This window comes from Bombina bombina, chromosome 3 (assembly GCF_027579735.1).
Source record: "Bombina bombina isolate aBomBom1 chromosome 3, aBomBom1.pri, whole genome shotgun sequence".
Lineage (NCBI taxonomy): Eukaryota > Metazoa > Chordata > Amphibia > Anura > Bombinatoridae > Bombina > Bombina bombina.
In genome coordinates, this window is record NC_069501.1 from 544,895,599 (window position 1) to 544,914,442 (window position 18,844).

The 18,844-nt window shown below is 41.7% G+C and overlaps 1 protein-coding gene across 1 annotated transcript in view; it reads right to left on the reverse strand.

Annotated features, from left to right (window-relative positions):
• Positions 1–18,844, reverse strand: part of LOC128653629 (arf-GAP with SH3 domain, ANK repeat and PH domain-containing protein 3) — a 176,927-nt gene that overhangs the window by 19,101 nt on the left and 138,982 nt on the right. The window contains exons 20-22 of the mRNA XM_053707033.1: positions 12,785–12,852; positions 12,598–12,699; positions 2,516–2,705 (exon numbers count right to left, since the gene is read on the reverse strand). Of these exons, the coding sequence (XP_053563008.1) occupies positions 2,516–2,705; positions 12,598–12,699; positions 12,785–12,852 (360 nt within the window). The remainder of the gene's footprint in view (positions 1–2,515; positions 2,706–12,597; positions 12,700–12,784; positions 12,853–18,844) is intronic.

Genomic DNA, 18,844 nt, shown 5'->3' on the forward strand with positions numbered 1-18,844 from the left:
ACAGGTATGATCCTAATCAGAGCCTTAACAAAGTAACTGGTTTACAAGCTTGAATAAGAGTATAAATGACACTCTCAGAGAAACCTCTCTTGTATAAGACTAAGTGTTCAATCTCCACGCAGTCAGCCTCGGAGAATCTAGATTTTGATGAACAAATGGACCTTGTATCAGCAGGTCTCTGCAACAAGGTAACTTCCACGAGGAGATGAGGACATCCCCACTAGATCTGCGAACCATGTCCTTCGCGGCCACAATGGAGCAATAAGGATTACCGATACCCGCTCCTGCTTGATGTGGGCCACCACTCAAGGAAGAAGCTGTAATGGAGGAAAAAGATATATGAGTTTGAACCTCCAGGGCACTGCTAGTGCATCTATTAGATCCGCTTGGGCCTCCCTCGACCTGTACCTGGGTAGCTTGGTATTGAGACGGGATGCCATGAGATCTATCTCCGGCATCCCCCACTTGCTGCATATCTCTGCAAACACCTCGGGATGGAGAGACCATTCCTCTAGATGGAAGGATTGCCTGCTGAGAAAATCTGCCTCCCAGTTGTCCACACCCGAAATGTGGATCGCTGACAGCAATCAGCTGTGGGCAGAGGCCCACTCCAGAATCTGAGATACTTCCTTCATCGCCAAGGAACTTCTCGTTCCCCCATGATGGTTGATGTAAGTCACAGAGGTTATATTAAGCCTTTAAGGCCTTGAAGATTGCCGGTAGTTCCAAAATATTGATCGGGAGGGAGGACTCCTCTTGAGTCCAGAACTCCTGTGCCTTACTGGCACCCCAAACAGCTCTCCATCCAGATAGGCTTGCGTCTGTAGTCACACAATCTCCCAGGATAGTCTTAAGAAGCATGTCCTTCGGGACAGATGATCTGGACAGAGCCACCAAGAGAGCGATTCTCTCGACCGGCTGTCTAATACAATCTGTTGAGACAAATCTGAATGATCGCCATTGCACTGCCTCAGCATGCACAGTTGTAAAGGTCCGAGACAGGACCTGGCAAAAAGAATCATGTCCATCCAGGACACCCTGAGACCAATCATCTTTATACACTGAACCACAGAGGGACTCAAGGAGGACCGGAGTGCAAGGCATGCCGAAGTTAGCTTGCAACATCTCTGGTCTGTTAGAAATATCCTCATGGATATGCAGTATATTATAGTACCCAGTAATTCCACCCTGGTACTTGGGATAAGAGAACTCTTTTCCAAGTTTATCTTCCATCCACGTGATCGAAGAAGACTGAGAAGGGACTCAGAGAATTCTTCCGCAAGACGAAAGGAGGGTGCTTGCACCAGAATATCGTCCAAGTATGGGGCTACTGCAATACCCGGAGTTCTGGCAACGGCTAGAAGAGCCCCCAGAACCTTTGTAAAGATTCTTGGAGCAGTAGCTAGGCCAAACGGAAGGGCAATGAACTGGAAGTGCTGGTCCAGGAATGCAAACTTCAGGAACTGAAAGTGATCCCTGTGGATTGGAACATGAAGGTAAACGTCATAAACTGACCTTCCTGAATCAAAGGAAGGATGTACCTTATTGTCTCCATCTTGAAGGAAGGGACTTCTTAATAATGTTCGCCATCATAATGGGAACAGGAAAAGTCAAAGGAAATTTCCTGTCTTCGTAAACTCCGTCTAATTTAGGTATCATAGGTTCTTCAGGCAGCGTGGCCTCTGGAACCTCTAACGTAGACAGAACCTCCTTTAACCCCTTAAGGACCAGTGACGTACCCTGTATGTCGCTGGCCTTTTTTTGGGACTTGATTGTTTCATAGCGCAGTCTTGCCACCAGCGTTGCGACTGCTCTATTCCACAAAGCCTTCTGGAGGGAGGGCATTAATAGCGTGTTCTTGCTAGACTTGTGCTATTATGCCCTGAAAAAAACCTTAACGACCAGTGACATACAGGGTACATTGTGGTCATTAAGGGGTTAATAAAACATGCAAGTGCTCAATTTAAAAAAAAAAAAAAAAAGATAATCCCTTTATTACCTATTCCCCAGTTTAAAAAAAAAAAAAAAAAGATAATCCCTTTATTACCTATTCCCCAGTTTTGCATAACCAACAGTGTTCTAATAATACACGTTTTACCTCTGTAATTACCTTGTATCTAAGCTTCTGCTGACTGCCCCTTATTTCAGTTATTTTGACAGACTTGCATTTTAGCCAATCAGTGCTCACTCCTAGGTCACTTCACGTGCATGAGCTCAATGTTATCTATATGAAACACATTAACTAATGCCCTCTAGTGGTCAAAATGCATTCAGATTAAGGGCAGTCTTCAAGGTCTAAGAAATTAGCATATTAACCTCCTAGGTTTAGCTTTTAACTAAGAATACCAAGAGAAAAAATCAAAATTGGTAATAAAAGGTAAATTTGGAAGTTGTTTAAAATTACATGCCCTATTTAAATCATGAAAGATTTTTTTGGACTTGACTGTCCCTTTAGCTTTGCATTGTTACTGATACAGTGCAAAGAAAATAAACAAAGCAATGTTTTTACACTTACGGCGTATGCTGGATTTGGCAGGGAGGGGAGGTGGCGCTTCCTCACTTCGGGATCTTTGAGGTGCTGGGGGCCTTGATGGAATAACAATTGTCTCATATGTCCTGTTGCTAATGTCGAGCCCTGAGGAGCCAAGTTGATACTGGAACCTTATGGGAGACAGCGGCAAAGGCTTTGGGAAAAGTGGGCTCAGCTGCAAATAAGGCATAGAAAAGATAAGGAATCAGCTGCTTTATATACAGTGCCTGTGATAACCTGTCATATAACAACATGTACAGGAACAGTCACATTATATTACTGCATTATAAACAAGAAAAAGACTGCGCATCTCCAATTCAAGTTGATTTATTAATACAGTTTAAAAAGCGCACACATATGCACTTACTTAATAATCACCTAGATTACGAGTTTTGCGTTGCGGCTTTTAACGCTGAAAGAATGGCAATTTCAGAGTAATGGCCAGGAACGCATATTACGTGTCATGTCGGTATAGCTATACCGCAAGCATTTTAGCCTGTAACGCAACGTCAATCCCACACTCAAAAAAATAACGTTTTTGTGTGGGATTTCCATAGCGCCGATATTACAGGTTGTGCGGTGAGGCGAAAATGCTTGCGTTACAACCTATAGCCACACAATCCATTCCGCCATCTGAGAGCAGTAGTTATGGATTTTGTGTAACAAAAATGTGTCACAAAACTCATAGCTAAACTCTAACACCCATAAACTACCTATTAACCCTTAAACCGAGGCCCTACCCCATCGCAAACACTATATTAAACATATTAACCCCTAATCTGCCGTCACCCACATCGCAACTATTAAATAAACCTATTAAATCCTAATCTGCTGCTCACCCACATCGCCAACACTATTTAAATAAATATATTAACTTCTAAACCGCCGCTCCCCGACATCGCCGCCACTATAATAAACCTATTAACCCCTAAACCATCAGCCCCCCACATTGAAAAACACTAAGTTAAACTATAAACCCCTAAACCTAACAACCCCCTAACTTTAAATTCAAATTACAATATAACTATCTTTAAATAAATAAAAACTTACCTGTGAAATAAAAATAAACCTAATATTAAACTATAAATTAACCTAACATTACTATTCTAATAAAATAAAAAAACTACCAATTAAAATATCTAAATTACAAAATTTAAGAAAAAACTAACACTACAAAAAAAATATAAATTACAACTTAAAAAAACACAAATCCTACGAAAAATTAAAAAAAATCTAAGATTACAAAAAAATAAATGAAATTATCAAAAATAACAGAATTTATGTTTACCTGATAAATTACTTTCTCCAACGGTGTGTCCGGTCCACGGCGTCATCCTTACTTGTGGGATATTCTCTTCCCCAACAGGAAATGGCAAAGAGCCCAGCAAAGCTGGTCACATGATCCCTCCTAGGCTCCGCCTACCCCAGTCATTCGACCGACGTTAAGGAGGAATATTTGCATAGGAGAAACCATATGGTACCGTGGTGACTGTAGTTAAAGAAAATAAATCATCAGACCTGATTAAAAAAACCAGGGCGGGCCGTGGACCGGACACACCGTTGGAGAAAGTAATTTATCAGGTAAACATAAATTCTGTTTTCTCCAACATAGGTGTGTCCGGTCCACGGCGTCATCCTTACTTGTGGGAACCAATACCAAAGCTTTAGGACACGGATGAAGGGAGGGAGCAAATCAGGTCACCTAAATGGAAGGCACCACGGCTTGCAAAACCTTTCTCCCAAAAATAGCCTCAGAAGAAGCAAAAGTATCAAACTTGTAAAATTTGGTAAAAGTGTGCAGTGAAGACCAAGTCGCTGCCCTACATATCTGATCAACAGAAGCCTCGTTCTTGAAGGCCCATGTGGAAGCCACAGCCCTAGTGGAATGAGCTGTGATTCTTTCGGGAGGCTGCCGTCCGGCAGTCTCGTAAGCCAATCTGATGATGCTTTTAATCCAAAAAGAGAGAGAGGTAGAAGTTGCTTTTTGACCTCTCCTTTTACCGGAATAAACAACAAACAAGGAAGATGTTTGTCTAAAATCCTTTGTAGCATCTAAATAGAATTTTAGAGCGCGAACAACATCCAAATTGTGCAACAAACGTTCCTTCTTTGAAACTGGTTTCGGACACAGAGAAGGTACGATAATCTCCTGGTTAATGTTTTTGTTAGAAACAACTTTTGGAAGAAAACCAGGTTTAGTACGTAAAACCACCTTATCTGCATGGAACACCAGATAAGGAGGAGAACACTGCAGAGCAGATAATTCTGAAACTCTTCTAGCAGAAGAAATTGCAACTAAAAACAAAACTTTCCAAGATAATAACTTAATATCAACGGAATGCAAGGGTTCAAACGGAACCCCCTGAAGAACTGAAAGAACTAAATTGAGACTCCAAGGAGGAGTCAAAGGTTTGTAAACAGGCTTAATTCTAACCAGAGCCTGAACAAAGGCTTGAACATCTGGCACAGCGGCCAGCTTTTTGTGAAGTAACACAGACAAGGCAGAAATCTGTCCCTTCAGGGAACTTGCAGATAATCCTTTTTCCAATCCTTCTTGAAGGAAGGATAGAATCCTAGGAATCTTAACCTTGTCCCAAGGGAATCCTTTAGATTCACACCAACAGATATATTTTTTCCAAATTTTGTGGTAAATCTTTCTAGTTACAGGCTTTCTGGCCTGAACAAGAGTATCGATAACAGAATCTGAGAACCCTCGCTTCGATAAGATCAAGCGTTCAATCTCCAAGCAGTCAGCTGGAGTGAAACCAGATTCGGATGTTCGAACGGACCCTGAACAAGAAGGTCTCGTCTCAAAGGTAGCTTCCAAGGTGGAGCCGATGACATATTCACCAGATCTGCATACCAAGTCCTGCGTGGCCACGCAGGAGCTATCAAGATCACCGACGCCCTCTCCTGATTGATCCTGGCTACCAGCCTGGGGATGAGAGGAAACGGCGGGAACACATAAGCTAGTTTGAAGGTCCAAGGTGCTACTAGTGCATCCACTAGAGCCGCCTTGGGATCCCTGGATCTGGACCCGTAGCAAGGAACTTTGAAGTTCTGACGAGAGGCCATCAGATCCATGTCTGGAATGCCCCACAGCTGAGTGACTTGGGCAAAGATTTCCGGATGGAGTTCCCACTCCCCCGGATGCAATGTCTGACGACTCAGAAAATCCGCTTCCCAATTTTCCACTCCTGGGATGTGGATAGCAGACAGGTGGCAGGAGTGAGACTCCGCCCATAGAATGATTTTGGTCACTTCTTCCATCGCCAGGGAACTCCTTGTTCCCCCCTGATGGTTGATGTACGCAACAGTTGTCATGTTGTCTGATTGAAACCGTATGAACTTGGCCCTCGCTAGCTGAGGCCAAGCCTTGAGAGCATGAATATCGCTCTCAGTTCCAGAATATTTATCGGTAGAAGAGATTCTTCCCGTAGACCAAAGACCCCTGAGCTCTTTCAGGGATCCCCAGACCGCGCCCCAGCCCATCAGACTGGCGTCGGTCGTGACAATGACCCACTCTGGTCTGCGGAATGTCATCCCTCGTGACAGGTTGTCCAGGGACAGCCACCAACGGAGTGAGTCTCTGGTCCTCTGATTTACTTGTATCTTCGGAGACAAGTCTGTATAGTCCCCATTCCACTGACTGAGCATGCACAGTTGTAATGGTCTTAGATGAATGCGTGCAAAAGGAACTATGTCCATTGCCGCTACCATCAACCCGATCACTTCCATGCACTGAGCTATGGAAGGAAGAGGAACGGAATGAAGTATCCGACAAGAGTCTAGCAGTTTTGTTTTTCTGGCCTCTGTCAGAAAAATCCTCATTTCTAAGGAGTCTATTATTGTTCCCAAGAAGGGAACCCTTGTTGACGGAGATAGAGAACTCTTTTCCACGTTCACTTTCCATCCGTGAGATCTGAGAAAGGCCAGGACAATGTCCGTGTGAGCCTTTGCTTGAGGAAGGGACGACGCTTGAATCAGAATGTCGTCCAAGTAAGGTACTATAGCAATGCCCCTTGGTCTTAGCACAGCTAGAAGGGACCCTAGTACCTTTGTGAAAATCCTTGGAGCAGTGGCTAATCCGAAAGGAAGCGCCACGAACTGGTAATGTTTGTCCAGGAATGCGAACCTCAGGAACCGATGATGTTCCTTGTGGATAGGAATATGTAGATACGCATCCTTTAAATCCACCGTGGTCATGAATTGACCGTCCTGGATGGAAGGAAGAATAGTTCGAATGGTTTCCATCTTGAACGATGGAACCTTGAGAAACTTGTTTAAAATCTTGAGATCTAAGATTGGTCTGAACGTTCCCTCTTTTTTGGGAACTATAAACAGATTGGAGTAGAACCCCATCCCTTGTTCTCTTAATGGAACAGGATGAATCACTCCCATTTTTAACAGGTCTTCTACACAATGTAAGAATGCCTGTCTTTTTATGTGGTCTGAAGACAACTGAGACCTGTGGAACCTCCCCCTTGGGGGAAGTCCCTTGAATTCCAGAAGATAACCTTGGGAGACTATTTCTAGCGCCCAAGGATCCAGAACATCTCTTGCCCAAGCCTGAGCGAAGAGAGAGAGTCTGCCCCCCACCAGATCCGGTCCCGGATCGGGGGCCAACATTTCATGCTGTCTTGGTAGCAGTGGCAGGTTTCTTGGCCTGCTTTCCCTTGTTCCAGCCTTGCATTGGTCTCCAAGCTGGCTTGGCTTGAGAAGTATTACCCTCTTGCTTAGAGGACGTAGCACTTTGGGCTGGTCCGTTTCTACGAAAGGGACGAAAATTAGGTTTATTTTTTGCCTTGAAAGGCCGATCCTGAGGAAGGGCGTGGCCCTTACCCCCAGTGATATCAGAGATAATCTCTTTCAAGTCAGGGCCAAACAGCGTTTTCCCCTTGAAAGGAATGTTAAGTAGCTTGTTCTTGGAAGACGCATCAGCCGACCAAGATTTCAACCAAAGCGCTCTGCGCGCCACAATAGCAAACCCAGAATTCTTAGCCGCTAACCTAGCCAATTGCAAAGTGGCGTCTAGGGTGAAAGAATTAGCCAATTTGAGAGCATTGATTCTGTCCATAATCTCCTCATAAGGAGGAGAATCACTATCGACCGCCTTTATCAGCTCATCGAACCAGAAACATGCGGCTGTAGCGACAGGGACAATGCATGAAATTGGTTGTAGAAGGTAACCCTGCTGAACAAACATCTTTTTAAGCAAACCTTCTAATTTTTTATCCATAGGATCTTTGAAAGCACAACTATCCTCTATGGGTATAGTGGTGCGTTTGTTTAAAGTGGAAACCGCTCCCTCGACCTTGGGGACTGTCTGCCATAAGTCCTTTCTGGGGTCGACCATAGGAAACAATTTTTTAAATATGGGGGGAGGGACGAAAGGAATACCGGGCCTTTCCCATTCTTTATTAACAATGTCCGCCACCCGCTTGGGTATAGGAAAAGCTTCTGGGAGCCCCGGCACCTCTAGGAACTTGTCCATTTTACATAGTTTCTCTGGGATGACCAACTTGTCACAATCATCCAGAGTGGATAATACCTCCTTAAGCAGAATGCGGAGATGTTCCAACTTAAATTTAAATGCAATCACATCAGGTTCAGCTTGTTGAGAAATGTTCCCTGAATCAGTAATTTCTCCCTCAGACAAAACCTCCCTGGCCCCATCAGACTGGGTTAGGGGCCCTTCAGAAATATTATTATCAGCGTCGTCATGCTCTTCAGTATCTAAAACAGAGCAGTCGCGCTTACGCTGATAAGTGTTCATTTTGGCTAAAATGTTTTTGACAGAATTATCCATTACAGCCGTTAATTGTTGCATAGTAAGGAGTATTGGCGCGCTAGATGTACTAGGGGCCTCCTGAGTGGGCAAGACTCGTGTAGACGAAGGAGGGAATGATGCAGTACCATGCTTACTCCCCTCACTTGAGGAATCATCTTGGGCATCATTGTCATTGTCACATAAATCACATTTATTTAAATGAATAGGGAATTCTGGCTTCCCCACATTCAGAACACCAGTCTATCTGGTAGTTCAGACATGTATAAACCAGGCATAAACTTGATAACAAAGTACAAAAAAACGTTTTAAAATAAAACCGTTACTGCACTTTAAATTTTTAAACTGAACACCACTTTATTACTGCAATTGCGAAAAAACATGAAGGAATTGTTCAAATTCTCCAAATTTTCACCCACAGTGTCTTAAAAGCCTTAAAAAGGTATTGCACACCAAATTTGGAAGCTTAACCCTTAAAATAAGGAAACGGAGCCGTTTTGAACTTTAACCCCTTTACAGTCCCTGGTATCTGCTTTGCTGAGACCCAACCAAGGCCCCAAGGTGGAAGTACGATACCAAATGACGCCTTCAGAAAGTCTTTTCTAAGTATCTAGAGCTCCTCTCACATAGCGACTGCAAGCCATGCCTCTCAAAAACAAGTGCGCAACACCGGCGCGAAAATGAGGCTCTGCCTATGCTTTGGGAAAGCCCCTAAAGAATAAGGTGTCTAAAACAGTGCCTGCCGATATGATTATATCAAAATACCCAGATAAAATGATTCCTCAAGGCTAAATATGTGTTAATAATCAATCGATTTAGCCCAGAAAAAGTCTACAGTCTTAATAAGCCCTTTTTGAAGCCCTTATTTACGATCGTAATAAACATGGCTTACCGGATCCCATAGAGAAAATGACAGCTTCCAGCATTACATCGTCTTGTTAGAATGTGTCATACCTCAAGCAGCAAGAGACTGCTCACTGTTCCCCCAACTGAAGTTAATTGCTCTCAACAGTCCTGTGTGGAACAGCCATGGATTTTAGTGACGGTTGCTAAAATCATTTTCCTCATACAAACAGAAATCTTCATCTCTTTTCTGTTTCTGAGTAAATAGTACATACCAGCACTATTTCAAAATAACAAACTCTTGATTGAATAATAAAAACTACAGTTAAACACTAAAAAACTCTAAGCCATCTCCGTGGAGATGTTGCCTGTACAACGGCAAAGAGAATGACTGGGGTAGGCGGAGCCTAGGAGGGATCATGTGACCAGCTTTGCTGGGCTCTTTGCCATTTCCTGTTGGGGAAGAGAATATCCCACAAGTAAGGATGACGCCGTGGACCGGACACACCTATGTTGGAGAAAAAAACAATTATACCTAATCTAATAGCCCTATAAAAATAAAAAAGCCACCCCCTAGCCTACAATAAACTACCAATAGCCCTTAAGACGGCCTTTTGTAGGGCATTGCCCTAAAGAAATTAGCTCTTTTACCTGTTAAAAAAAAAAATACAAAGTTCCCCCCCAACAGAAAAATCCACCACCCAACCATACCCCCAAAATAAAAAACCTAACTCTAAAAAAACCCTAAGCTACCTATTTGTATGGGTATTGCCCTTAAAAGGGCATTTAGCTCTTTTTCAAAGCCCAAACCTAATTAAAAAAAAAAAACACAAAAAAATAAAAACCTAACACTAACCCCAGAAGATCGACTCACAATTTCTGAAGTCCGGACATCCATCTCCATCCAGGCGGCGAGGTCTTCATCCATCCCGTGGGCGTCTTCTTTCTTCATCCCGGCAGTGCGGAGCGGAGCCATCCTGGAAGCTGATCCCATCCTGCGCGGAGGGGTCCTCTTCATATGGTCACCGCCGTACACTGAAGTTGAATGCAAAGTAGCCGTTTTAAAATGGCGTCCCTTGCATTCCTATTGGCTGATTTGATTCTTCAAATTCAAATTAGCCAATAGGATGAGAGCTACTGAAATCCTATTGGCTGATTTGAACAACCAATAGGATTTCAGTAGCTCTCATCCTATTGGGATCAGCTTCCAGGATGGCTTTGCTCCGCCGGGATGAAGATAGAAGATGCCCCCGGGATAGATGAAGACCTCGCTGCTTGAATGGAGATGGATGTCCGGACTTCAGACACCGTGAGTAGATCTTCTGGGGTAAGTGTTAGGTTTTTTTTTTTTTTGTTTTTTTTTGTGTGGATTTTTTTTTAGATTAGGGGGGGGGTTTTTTTAGATTAGGGTTTTTGGTCTTTGCAAAAAAAGACCTAAATACCTTTTTATTGGGCAATATTGCAAAAGATGCTAATATGCACTTTTAAGGGCAAATGCCCATACAAATGCCCCCTTTAGGGGCAATGTGTAGCTTAGTTTTTTTTTTTAGTTTAGGTTCGGTTTTCCTTATTGTGGGTTGGTTGGGTGGGGTGGCTATTATTAGCCTGTTTGGGGTGACTTTGTTTTTTTTACAGGTAAAGAGAGCGAATTTCTTTAGGGCTATGCCCTACAATAAGGCCCTTTTAAGGGCTATTGGGTAGTTTATTTTAGGGCTAGGGGGTGTTTTTTATTTTGGGGGGGCGCTTTTTTATATTTTTTATAGGGCTATTAGATTAGCTGTAATTGTTTTTATTTTTTGATAATTTTGTTATTTTTTGTAATATTAGCGTTTTTTATTTTCGTGATTTTAGTGTTTTTATTTTTTTGTAAACTTAAGATTTTTTTAAATTTTTCGTAGATTTGGTTTTTTTTAGTTGTGATTTAGATTTATTTTTTTTAAATTTCTTAGTGTTAGGTTTTTTTTTAATTTGTAATTCCAGATATTTTAATTGGTATTTTTTTTTATTTTATTAGAAAAGTAATGTTAGGTTAATTTCTAGTTTAATGTATAGGCTTATTTTTATTTCACAGGTAAGTTTTTATTTATTTAAAGACAGTTATATTGTAATTTTAAATTAAAGTTAGGGGAGCGTTAGGGTTTAGTTGTTTTGCGATGTGGGGGGGAGCTGGCGGTTTAGGGGTTAAATAGGTTTATTTAGTGGCGGAGATGTGGGAGGCCAGAGGTTTAGGGGTTATTAACTTTATTTAGTGGCGTCGATGTTCAGGAGCGGCGGAATAGGGGTTCAATAGCCTTTTAATAGTGGCGGCGATGTCGGGGGCAGCAGAATAGGGGTTAATAACTTTTATTATAGTGGTGGCGATGTCCGGGAAGGGCGGCCGGGAATAGGGGGTTAAACACTTTTAAATAGTTGGGCGGCAGATTAGGGTTACTAACTTTATTTACAGTGGCGGGCGACATGTCGGGGGCAGCAGTCAGGGGTGTTTAGCTTGGGGTTTATGTTAGGGTGTTGGGATTAAATTTAACTTTCTTTCCCCACACTTCCACACTTCAGGTGTTAGTTTTTTTTCTAACACTCTCATCCCAATTGATGTCTATGGGGAAAGAGCTGCACAAGCACATCAAAGCAGCCCTTGACTTTTGTTGCGGTATGGAGCTTAATGCCAACCATATCATACGCACAAAGAGGCTTTTCAGAAACTCGTAATGGCAGGGCGGCTATGGGGGGGGGGGGGGCGTTGAAATAACGCAACTTTTGTTTCCGTTCGTTTCGCATCCCTGTTTTAGCGCAAAACTCGTAATGTAGGTGAATGTGAGCAAAAAAGCATATATAACACTACCTTCAATATTTGAGCACCGCTGGGTATCCACTGCCCTGCTCTCACACCACCCAGATTCAGATCTCCTCTTGCTGCTATCCGGACAAGGTAGAACAAGCCTGATTCTACCTGCGAGTGCCAGAGTGCACACACTCTACGCGTTTCAAGCGTGGCATATGTGTGCGCATTTAAACTGTACCATAAGTCAACTTAAAATCAGAGATGAGCTGTCTTTTTCTCATTTATATATCACAGTTCCACAATCACTCTGGGTAACGAAACCCCTAAGTGGTATGACTGGCTGCCTGAGCAAGTTGGATATTCCTTCTCCAAAGTAACCACACGGTTTAGATCCAATATCAAGTGGAGTGTGGGATATACAGTAGGATTATCACGGTTCTGGTGACTTATGGTTATATTAATTGTGAATTTTTAACTGATTTCTAATAGGATTTTTTTACTATTATACAGTTTGTTTATTATTTTTAGCAATTGCTATTAACTAATATACAACTAAATTTGTGCGCAGTAACGCTATATCATTTTGAGGGTATTATAAGCACTGCTTGCTCTAGGTTTGTATTACTGCATTATAACCAGTGCTGGCCATTTCCTCACCTTCTCACCCTCCTCTTCTTCACTATTGCTCTCTTCTTCTTCCTGGCGGAACCAATCAAAATCCACTTCACTTTGAAACATCCATTCTTGGGCCTTTTCGAGCTGCGGACAACAAAAAGACAAGGGTATGTAATAACCTTTACCGATGCCATAAGAGTCAAACATATTGCTTTTTGAGGGGACTTACCAGCTCTTCACATTCTACATGATTCAAGCTCTGAGCCAGCATCAAAGGAGTTAATCCTTTATTATTAACTGTAGAAAAAAAAAAAAAAGAGAGAATGTGGACATATCAGGAGCGTTATATTTACAGATCTCCCATAATATTCTATTAATGTATATACTTGAAGCTATCACAGGAAGGATACTACAATAAATTATACTGCAGTATTAATTATTGAAATTTTTTAAAGGGAAATGAAAAAACCCAATTTTTTTCTCTTTTTATGATTTAGACTATATCATTTTAAACAACTTTCTATTTGACTTCTATTATCAAATATGCTTCATTCTCCTTGGTATCCTTTGTTGAAGAAGAAGCAATGCACTACGGTGAGCTAGCTGACCACATCTGGTGAGCCACTGACAAGAGGCGTGTAACTGCAGACACCAATCAGCAGTGTGCTCTCAGTAGAGCATTGCTGCTGTTGAGCCTAACTAGGTATGCTTTTCAATAAAGGGAACAAAACAAATTAGATGATAGAAGTAAATTGGAAAGTTGTTTAAAATAGCATGCTCTATCTATAATTTAAATTTTGCAGGCCAAATATCTTTTAACAAAAACATTAAAATGTTCTGTAATTTTTTTAGTTTAAAGTGAATGTAAAGTTGAATGAATCAGTACCTGGTTTTTAAAAAATACTATTAAAAACAGGGGCACATTGCAGTTTTTTTTTGTTTTTGTTTTTAAATACTTACTTTTTTTTTTTAAGGAAACCCAGTCCGGCGATCCCTCTGCACAGAGCTCCTCTGGACTTACCACAGCAATGACGAACCCGGCTTCCTCCAATCGTTGAGTGGCCTCACGAGATGGATGCTCCAGGGTCCACGTCATGATTGGAGGAAGCCGGTTTCGTCACTGTGGAGGTAAATACAGAGAAGCTGCGGGCAGAGGATTGTCGGTCTGTGTTTCCTAAAAAAAAAGGTATTTTAAAAAAATGCTGCAATGTATAGTTTAATGAATGAAAGTGCCCCTGTTTTAAATAGTATTTTTAAAAACCGGGCACTCATTAATTCAACTTTACATTCACTTTAATATGAGAAGAAAACTGTTGTTTTACGTGAAAGGGACAGTCTTCTCCAAAATTGTTTTTGTTTACATCAATGCTGTCCTAACTGCACTGGGCTTTAGCGCCGTCAGGATGGCATGGAAAGTCCTAGCCATTTGGCTGTACTGAAGCCATAACGGCTTCCTAACTGGGATCGCAGGCTGGAGGGTGTGCCTAGCGATCGTATGATTTCAATTTTGACTTATTTGTTTACATCGGAATCAATTTATTACCCATTCCCCAGTTTTGCATAACTAACAAAGTAATATTAATACACTTTTTACCTTTGATTACTTTGTATCTAATCAAATGCCGTATGCCCCTTATTTAAGGGCCGCTTACGATTTTAGCCAGTGTATTCTCATTTGTAATTCCACAGGAGTTAAAGGGACAGTCAACACCAGAATTTGTATTGTTTTAAAAGATAGATAATCCCTTTATTACCCATTCCCCAGTTTTGCATAACCAACACAGTTATATTATTACACTTTTTACCTCTGTAATTACCTTGTATCTAAGCCTCAGCAAACTCCCCCCTTATTTCAGTTCTTTTGACAGACTTGCATTTTAACCAATCAGTGATGACTCCTAGGTAACTCCACATGCGGGAGCTCAATGTTATCTATATGACACACATGAACTAACGCCCTCTAGTGGTGAAAAACTGTCAAAATGCATTTAGATAAGAGGCGGTCTTCAAGGTCTAAGAAATTAGCATATTAGCCTACCTAGGTTTAGCTTTCAACTAAGAATACCAAGAGAACAAAGCAAAATTGGTGATAAAAGTAAATTGTAAAGACTGAGTTAAACACAGCGTTAAACACAGGCAGAAATTTAGAGTTTTAGATGTTATAAAAGTATATTAATATAACAATATTGGTTATGCAAAGCTGGGGAATTGGTAGTAACGGCGTTGTCTATTTTTTTTAAACAATAACAATTTTGAAGTAGACTGTCCCTATTAAAGGTCAGTCACAATCAATACTTTGATAATTAAAAATTAAAGGTATAGTCTAGTCAAAAAGCAGGTACCTGGATAGTGATTGCTGATTGGTGGCGGCTACATTGAGATACCAATCAGCAAGCGCTACCCAGGTGCTAAACCAAAAATGGGCAGGCTCCTATGCTTACATTCTTGCTTTTCCAAATAAAGATACCAAGAGAACAAAGAAAAATTGATAATAAGAGTACATTAGAAAGTTGCTTAAAACTGCATGCTCTATCTGAATCATGAAAGTTTCATTTTGACTACATTCTTCCTTTAAGTAAAACCTTTATTACAATTTACTTTGAAATTAGCAAGAATATGTCTTCACATAACAAATTCTCTAATTGGATGATTTAGACAACTCCCTCTTCTTTATTAGTTGAAAATGACAAGTTTCTAAAAGCATTTAAAGGATAACTTTTTTTTTTCGGTGCAGGAACGTCATTTTTTTTTTTTTTTTTTTTGAGAAAAGACTGACATGTTTAAATGTGCTCGTTTGCAATAGATGGAACAAAATAATTTGAGTACAATGTAGTATATTTACCAGTGCCTAGGGCAGAATAGAAATGAAAGAGATATGAAACCCAGGATGGCAGGATGTTTAAGAGTACTCATACAAAACATAACCTTTCCCTAATATTGATCTCTTCATACACACCAGTGCATGCATAAACATACTCTACCCGTCCAATATTTGTCTCTTCACACACACCGTTGCATGCATAAACATACCCCCCCCCCCCCCAGTATTTCTCTCTTCATGCACACCAGTGCATGCATAAACATACTTTCCCCCAGTAGCTATCTCTTTATACACACAGATACATACATAAAACACACTCTCCCCCTGAACTGCACAAAGCGACTGATTCTAAGACTTTGTGGGGGGGGGGGTACAACACACGCAACCTGGCTAAAGGAAGTAGATCACGTATTAGCATTAGCACTGGAAAAATATACTACTATACATATATTGAATAAAAGGACTTCATCTTAGACATAATCTTTCTATGGGAAAGCAAAGACCCAATTTAGGCAAATTGAAAAATGTACGTATCACCATAGCTCGGGATATATAATGAAAAAAGAGATATCTCAAGAATATAACCATTACCCTTACATCCCACTCCCCTTCCCCCCCACTTTCCCTGCCTCTTCTGCCCTTTTAACCCCCCTTAAGTTAAAAGACTAAAATGGTTGAAATATAAACGCAAGAGAAAAAAGGTTCATTGTTTTTAATTTTAATGATGGGGGGGGCGGAGCCAATAGCTGAGGCGGCTGGACGTGTGGTTCCTGGGCTCCTGACTTTAAGCTTTAATAATTGTGATTTTACAGTATATATTTGGATATTTTTTATATGAAAACACCCACAGTCTGAACTGTATTGCCCTCTACTACTATTGCATGGATTTCTGCCTGGGGATCGGGCGTCCAGCCTATGTTTCTCAGCACAGCAACATGGAGAGTGGCCATGCGGTATCTGAGATCGTTTAAATTGCCTACAGACCTGACTGGAACAACGGCTCCTGCACAAATTGTACCAGTTGCAACGCTACAGAGCATAAAACCTGCAGGGCACTAAAGCATGGTCTACAATTTGTGGGGCTTAGGCTGCCACATACTACCCCCCCCCGGGTAACCGGGTTACTGAGCAAACAAGTAACGCTGCTACGAGTTTCTGTGTCTACAAGTTATCTACTGCTTCACCCCACACACCATTTAGGCTGAAAAGTGTTAAGTTCACTTTGCTAGTGAATGGTCCTATTTACACCCTCATCTGTGCAGCATGACAGCTCTATACACTGACACTAAAATGGCGGAGGCTGAACTTCTCTTGCAAGGAGTCGAAGCACTTTTAGACGCTCACTTCTCAAAACTTAGGTTAGTGATTAGTGCAGAATGGGACTCGCTGAAAGATATTTGCAGACCCTTTATGAAACAGACATTGCCATAGACTGAGCCTCTAACTGCCTGCCATCCATCCAGTGCGGAGGAAACTTACCCGGTCTTGCAAACTATCGGAGTGTATGTGGATCTAGGGGGAGACTCTCACATTGAACGGACCGCAGCCACCGGAGATCTGAAAGCCGATCTCATCAATACAGCTGTCATGCAGCATTCTGAGGCATGAGAAGAGCATACTCCTGCAATGCATAGAGGCCATCAGAATAGGATCTTCCCTGTCCCAGCTGCCGGTAAGAGGACCCTACAACCTGACAGATGGGCCCTCACTGAGTGTCAGTTTAAGGAGATGCTTGTTTTCACCAGGGGCATTTTCGACATTCACAGAGTGGCCCCTTTGAATATGCTATGGGCCGCCAAGTATGCGCAACGCCACCCACTGAGTGGCCTTATTGACATGGCCTGCAATCAGATCATGAAGATAGGAGTGGGTTAGGGACTATGCCCTTGCTGACAGACACCCGCAGTTTGCATATTGCAGAAACTCAATCGTAATTTGCAGACAGACACTGTTTCCCATTCAACTGCCATCTGAGTGACAAATATATTCCCTCACTTTTGGGGTACAAGGTGCTCCTCCTGAACCCGCATATTCAGATTTCAACTTCACCCTTATGAAGGCAATTAAGCCAGATGTTGGGGAGACTGCCTCACCTCATTTCAAGGACGCATATATTGCTTGCACCATTCGGGCAGTAATTTTTTTTCTTTTTTTTTCTTACTTAATAGTAATAGTTTAGACAGTTTACATTTATTCTTCTAATATGTTTGCCAGTTTAATTTTAATGATGTACATAATGGATAAGATGCAGGCGAATAATCTGCATGTTTGCATCACAGATTAAATCATTAGCAATTTTCAAAGCTTTAATCCTTTTTTGGATAACATCAAGGGGACCCTCCACCTCGATCAAATCCGCTAAGGAGTCGCACAAGTAGGCCGCAGCTCCAGCAACCGAGGCAACAGCCACTGCCAGTTGAAATAAATACCCTGTATGCTGAAACATTTTCCTGAGGAAAGTTTCCATCTTCTTATCCATCGGCTCTCTGAAGGATTAACTATCCTCAAGAGGGATAGTAGTACGCTTAGATAACGTGGAGAAAGCGCCATCCACCTTAGGGACGGAACCCCACAACTCCAGCTGAGAGTCCAGGACCTGGAATAATTTCTTAAAGGCAGACGAAGGGGAAAAGGAAGAACCAATTCTATCCCACTCGTTCTTTATAATGTTCGCCATCTTTACAGGTACAGGAAAAGTTAGCGGCGCTACCCTGTCCTCGTACACTCTAATTTAGGGATCAAAGGTTCATCAGGTAACTTGGCCTCTGGAACCTCTAATGCAGTGATTTGCAACCTTTTTTTTTGCCGTGGCACACTTTTTTACATTAAAAAATCCTGTGGCACACCACCATCCCCAAATTTTACAAAATCACACATTGTAGCCCAATACAGGTTATATATACAGTATATATATATATATATATATATATATATATATATATATACACACACACACACACACACACTGTACTGTGCTGTCATGACATGCCTCCTACAAACTATACATTACATATTGACATTCATTCACAAACAATCATAATGATTGTCTGTGAATGAATGTCAATGTCATGGTTGTAAATGATGCCTGATGAGCCTGTGACATACCGCCCAATATTTAAAAATTTGAAAGAGGGACACCCCCGCACTGTTGTCAGTCTGCCGCGGCACACCTGAGGATCTCTCACGGCACACTAGTGTGCCACGGCACACTGGTTGAAAAACACTGCTCTAATGTAGACAAAGCCTCCTTTAGAAGAAAACGTAAGTGTTCAATTTTAAATCTAAAGGCTGGCTCCTCTGCAAACCGGAGGCCTAGAGGTAGCAGACTCTGATGCAGAAATTTCACCCTCTGAAGACTCAGAGTATGACCCATACTGGGATACTTGAGAAGCAGACAAATCTAATAAATAACTGGATGTCCCCTGGACCAGAGAGCTATGTTTAACATTTCACTAGTGCTTGGCAGGG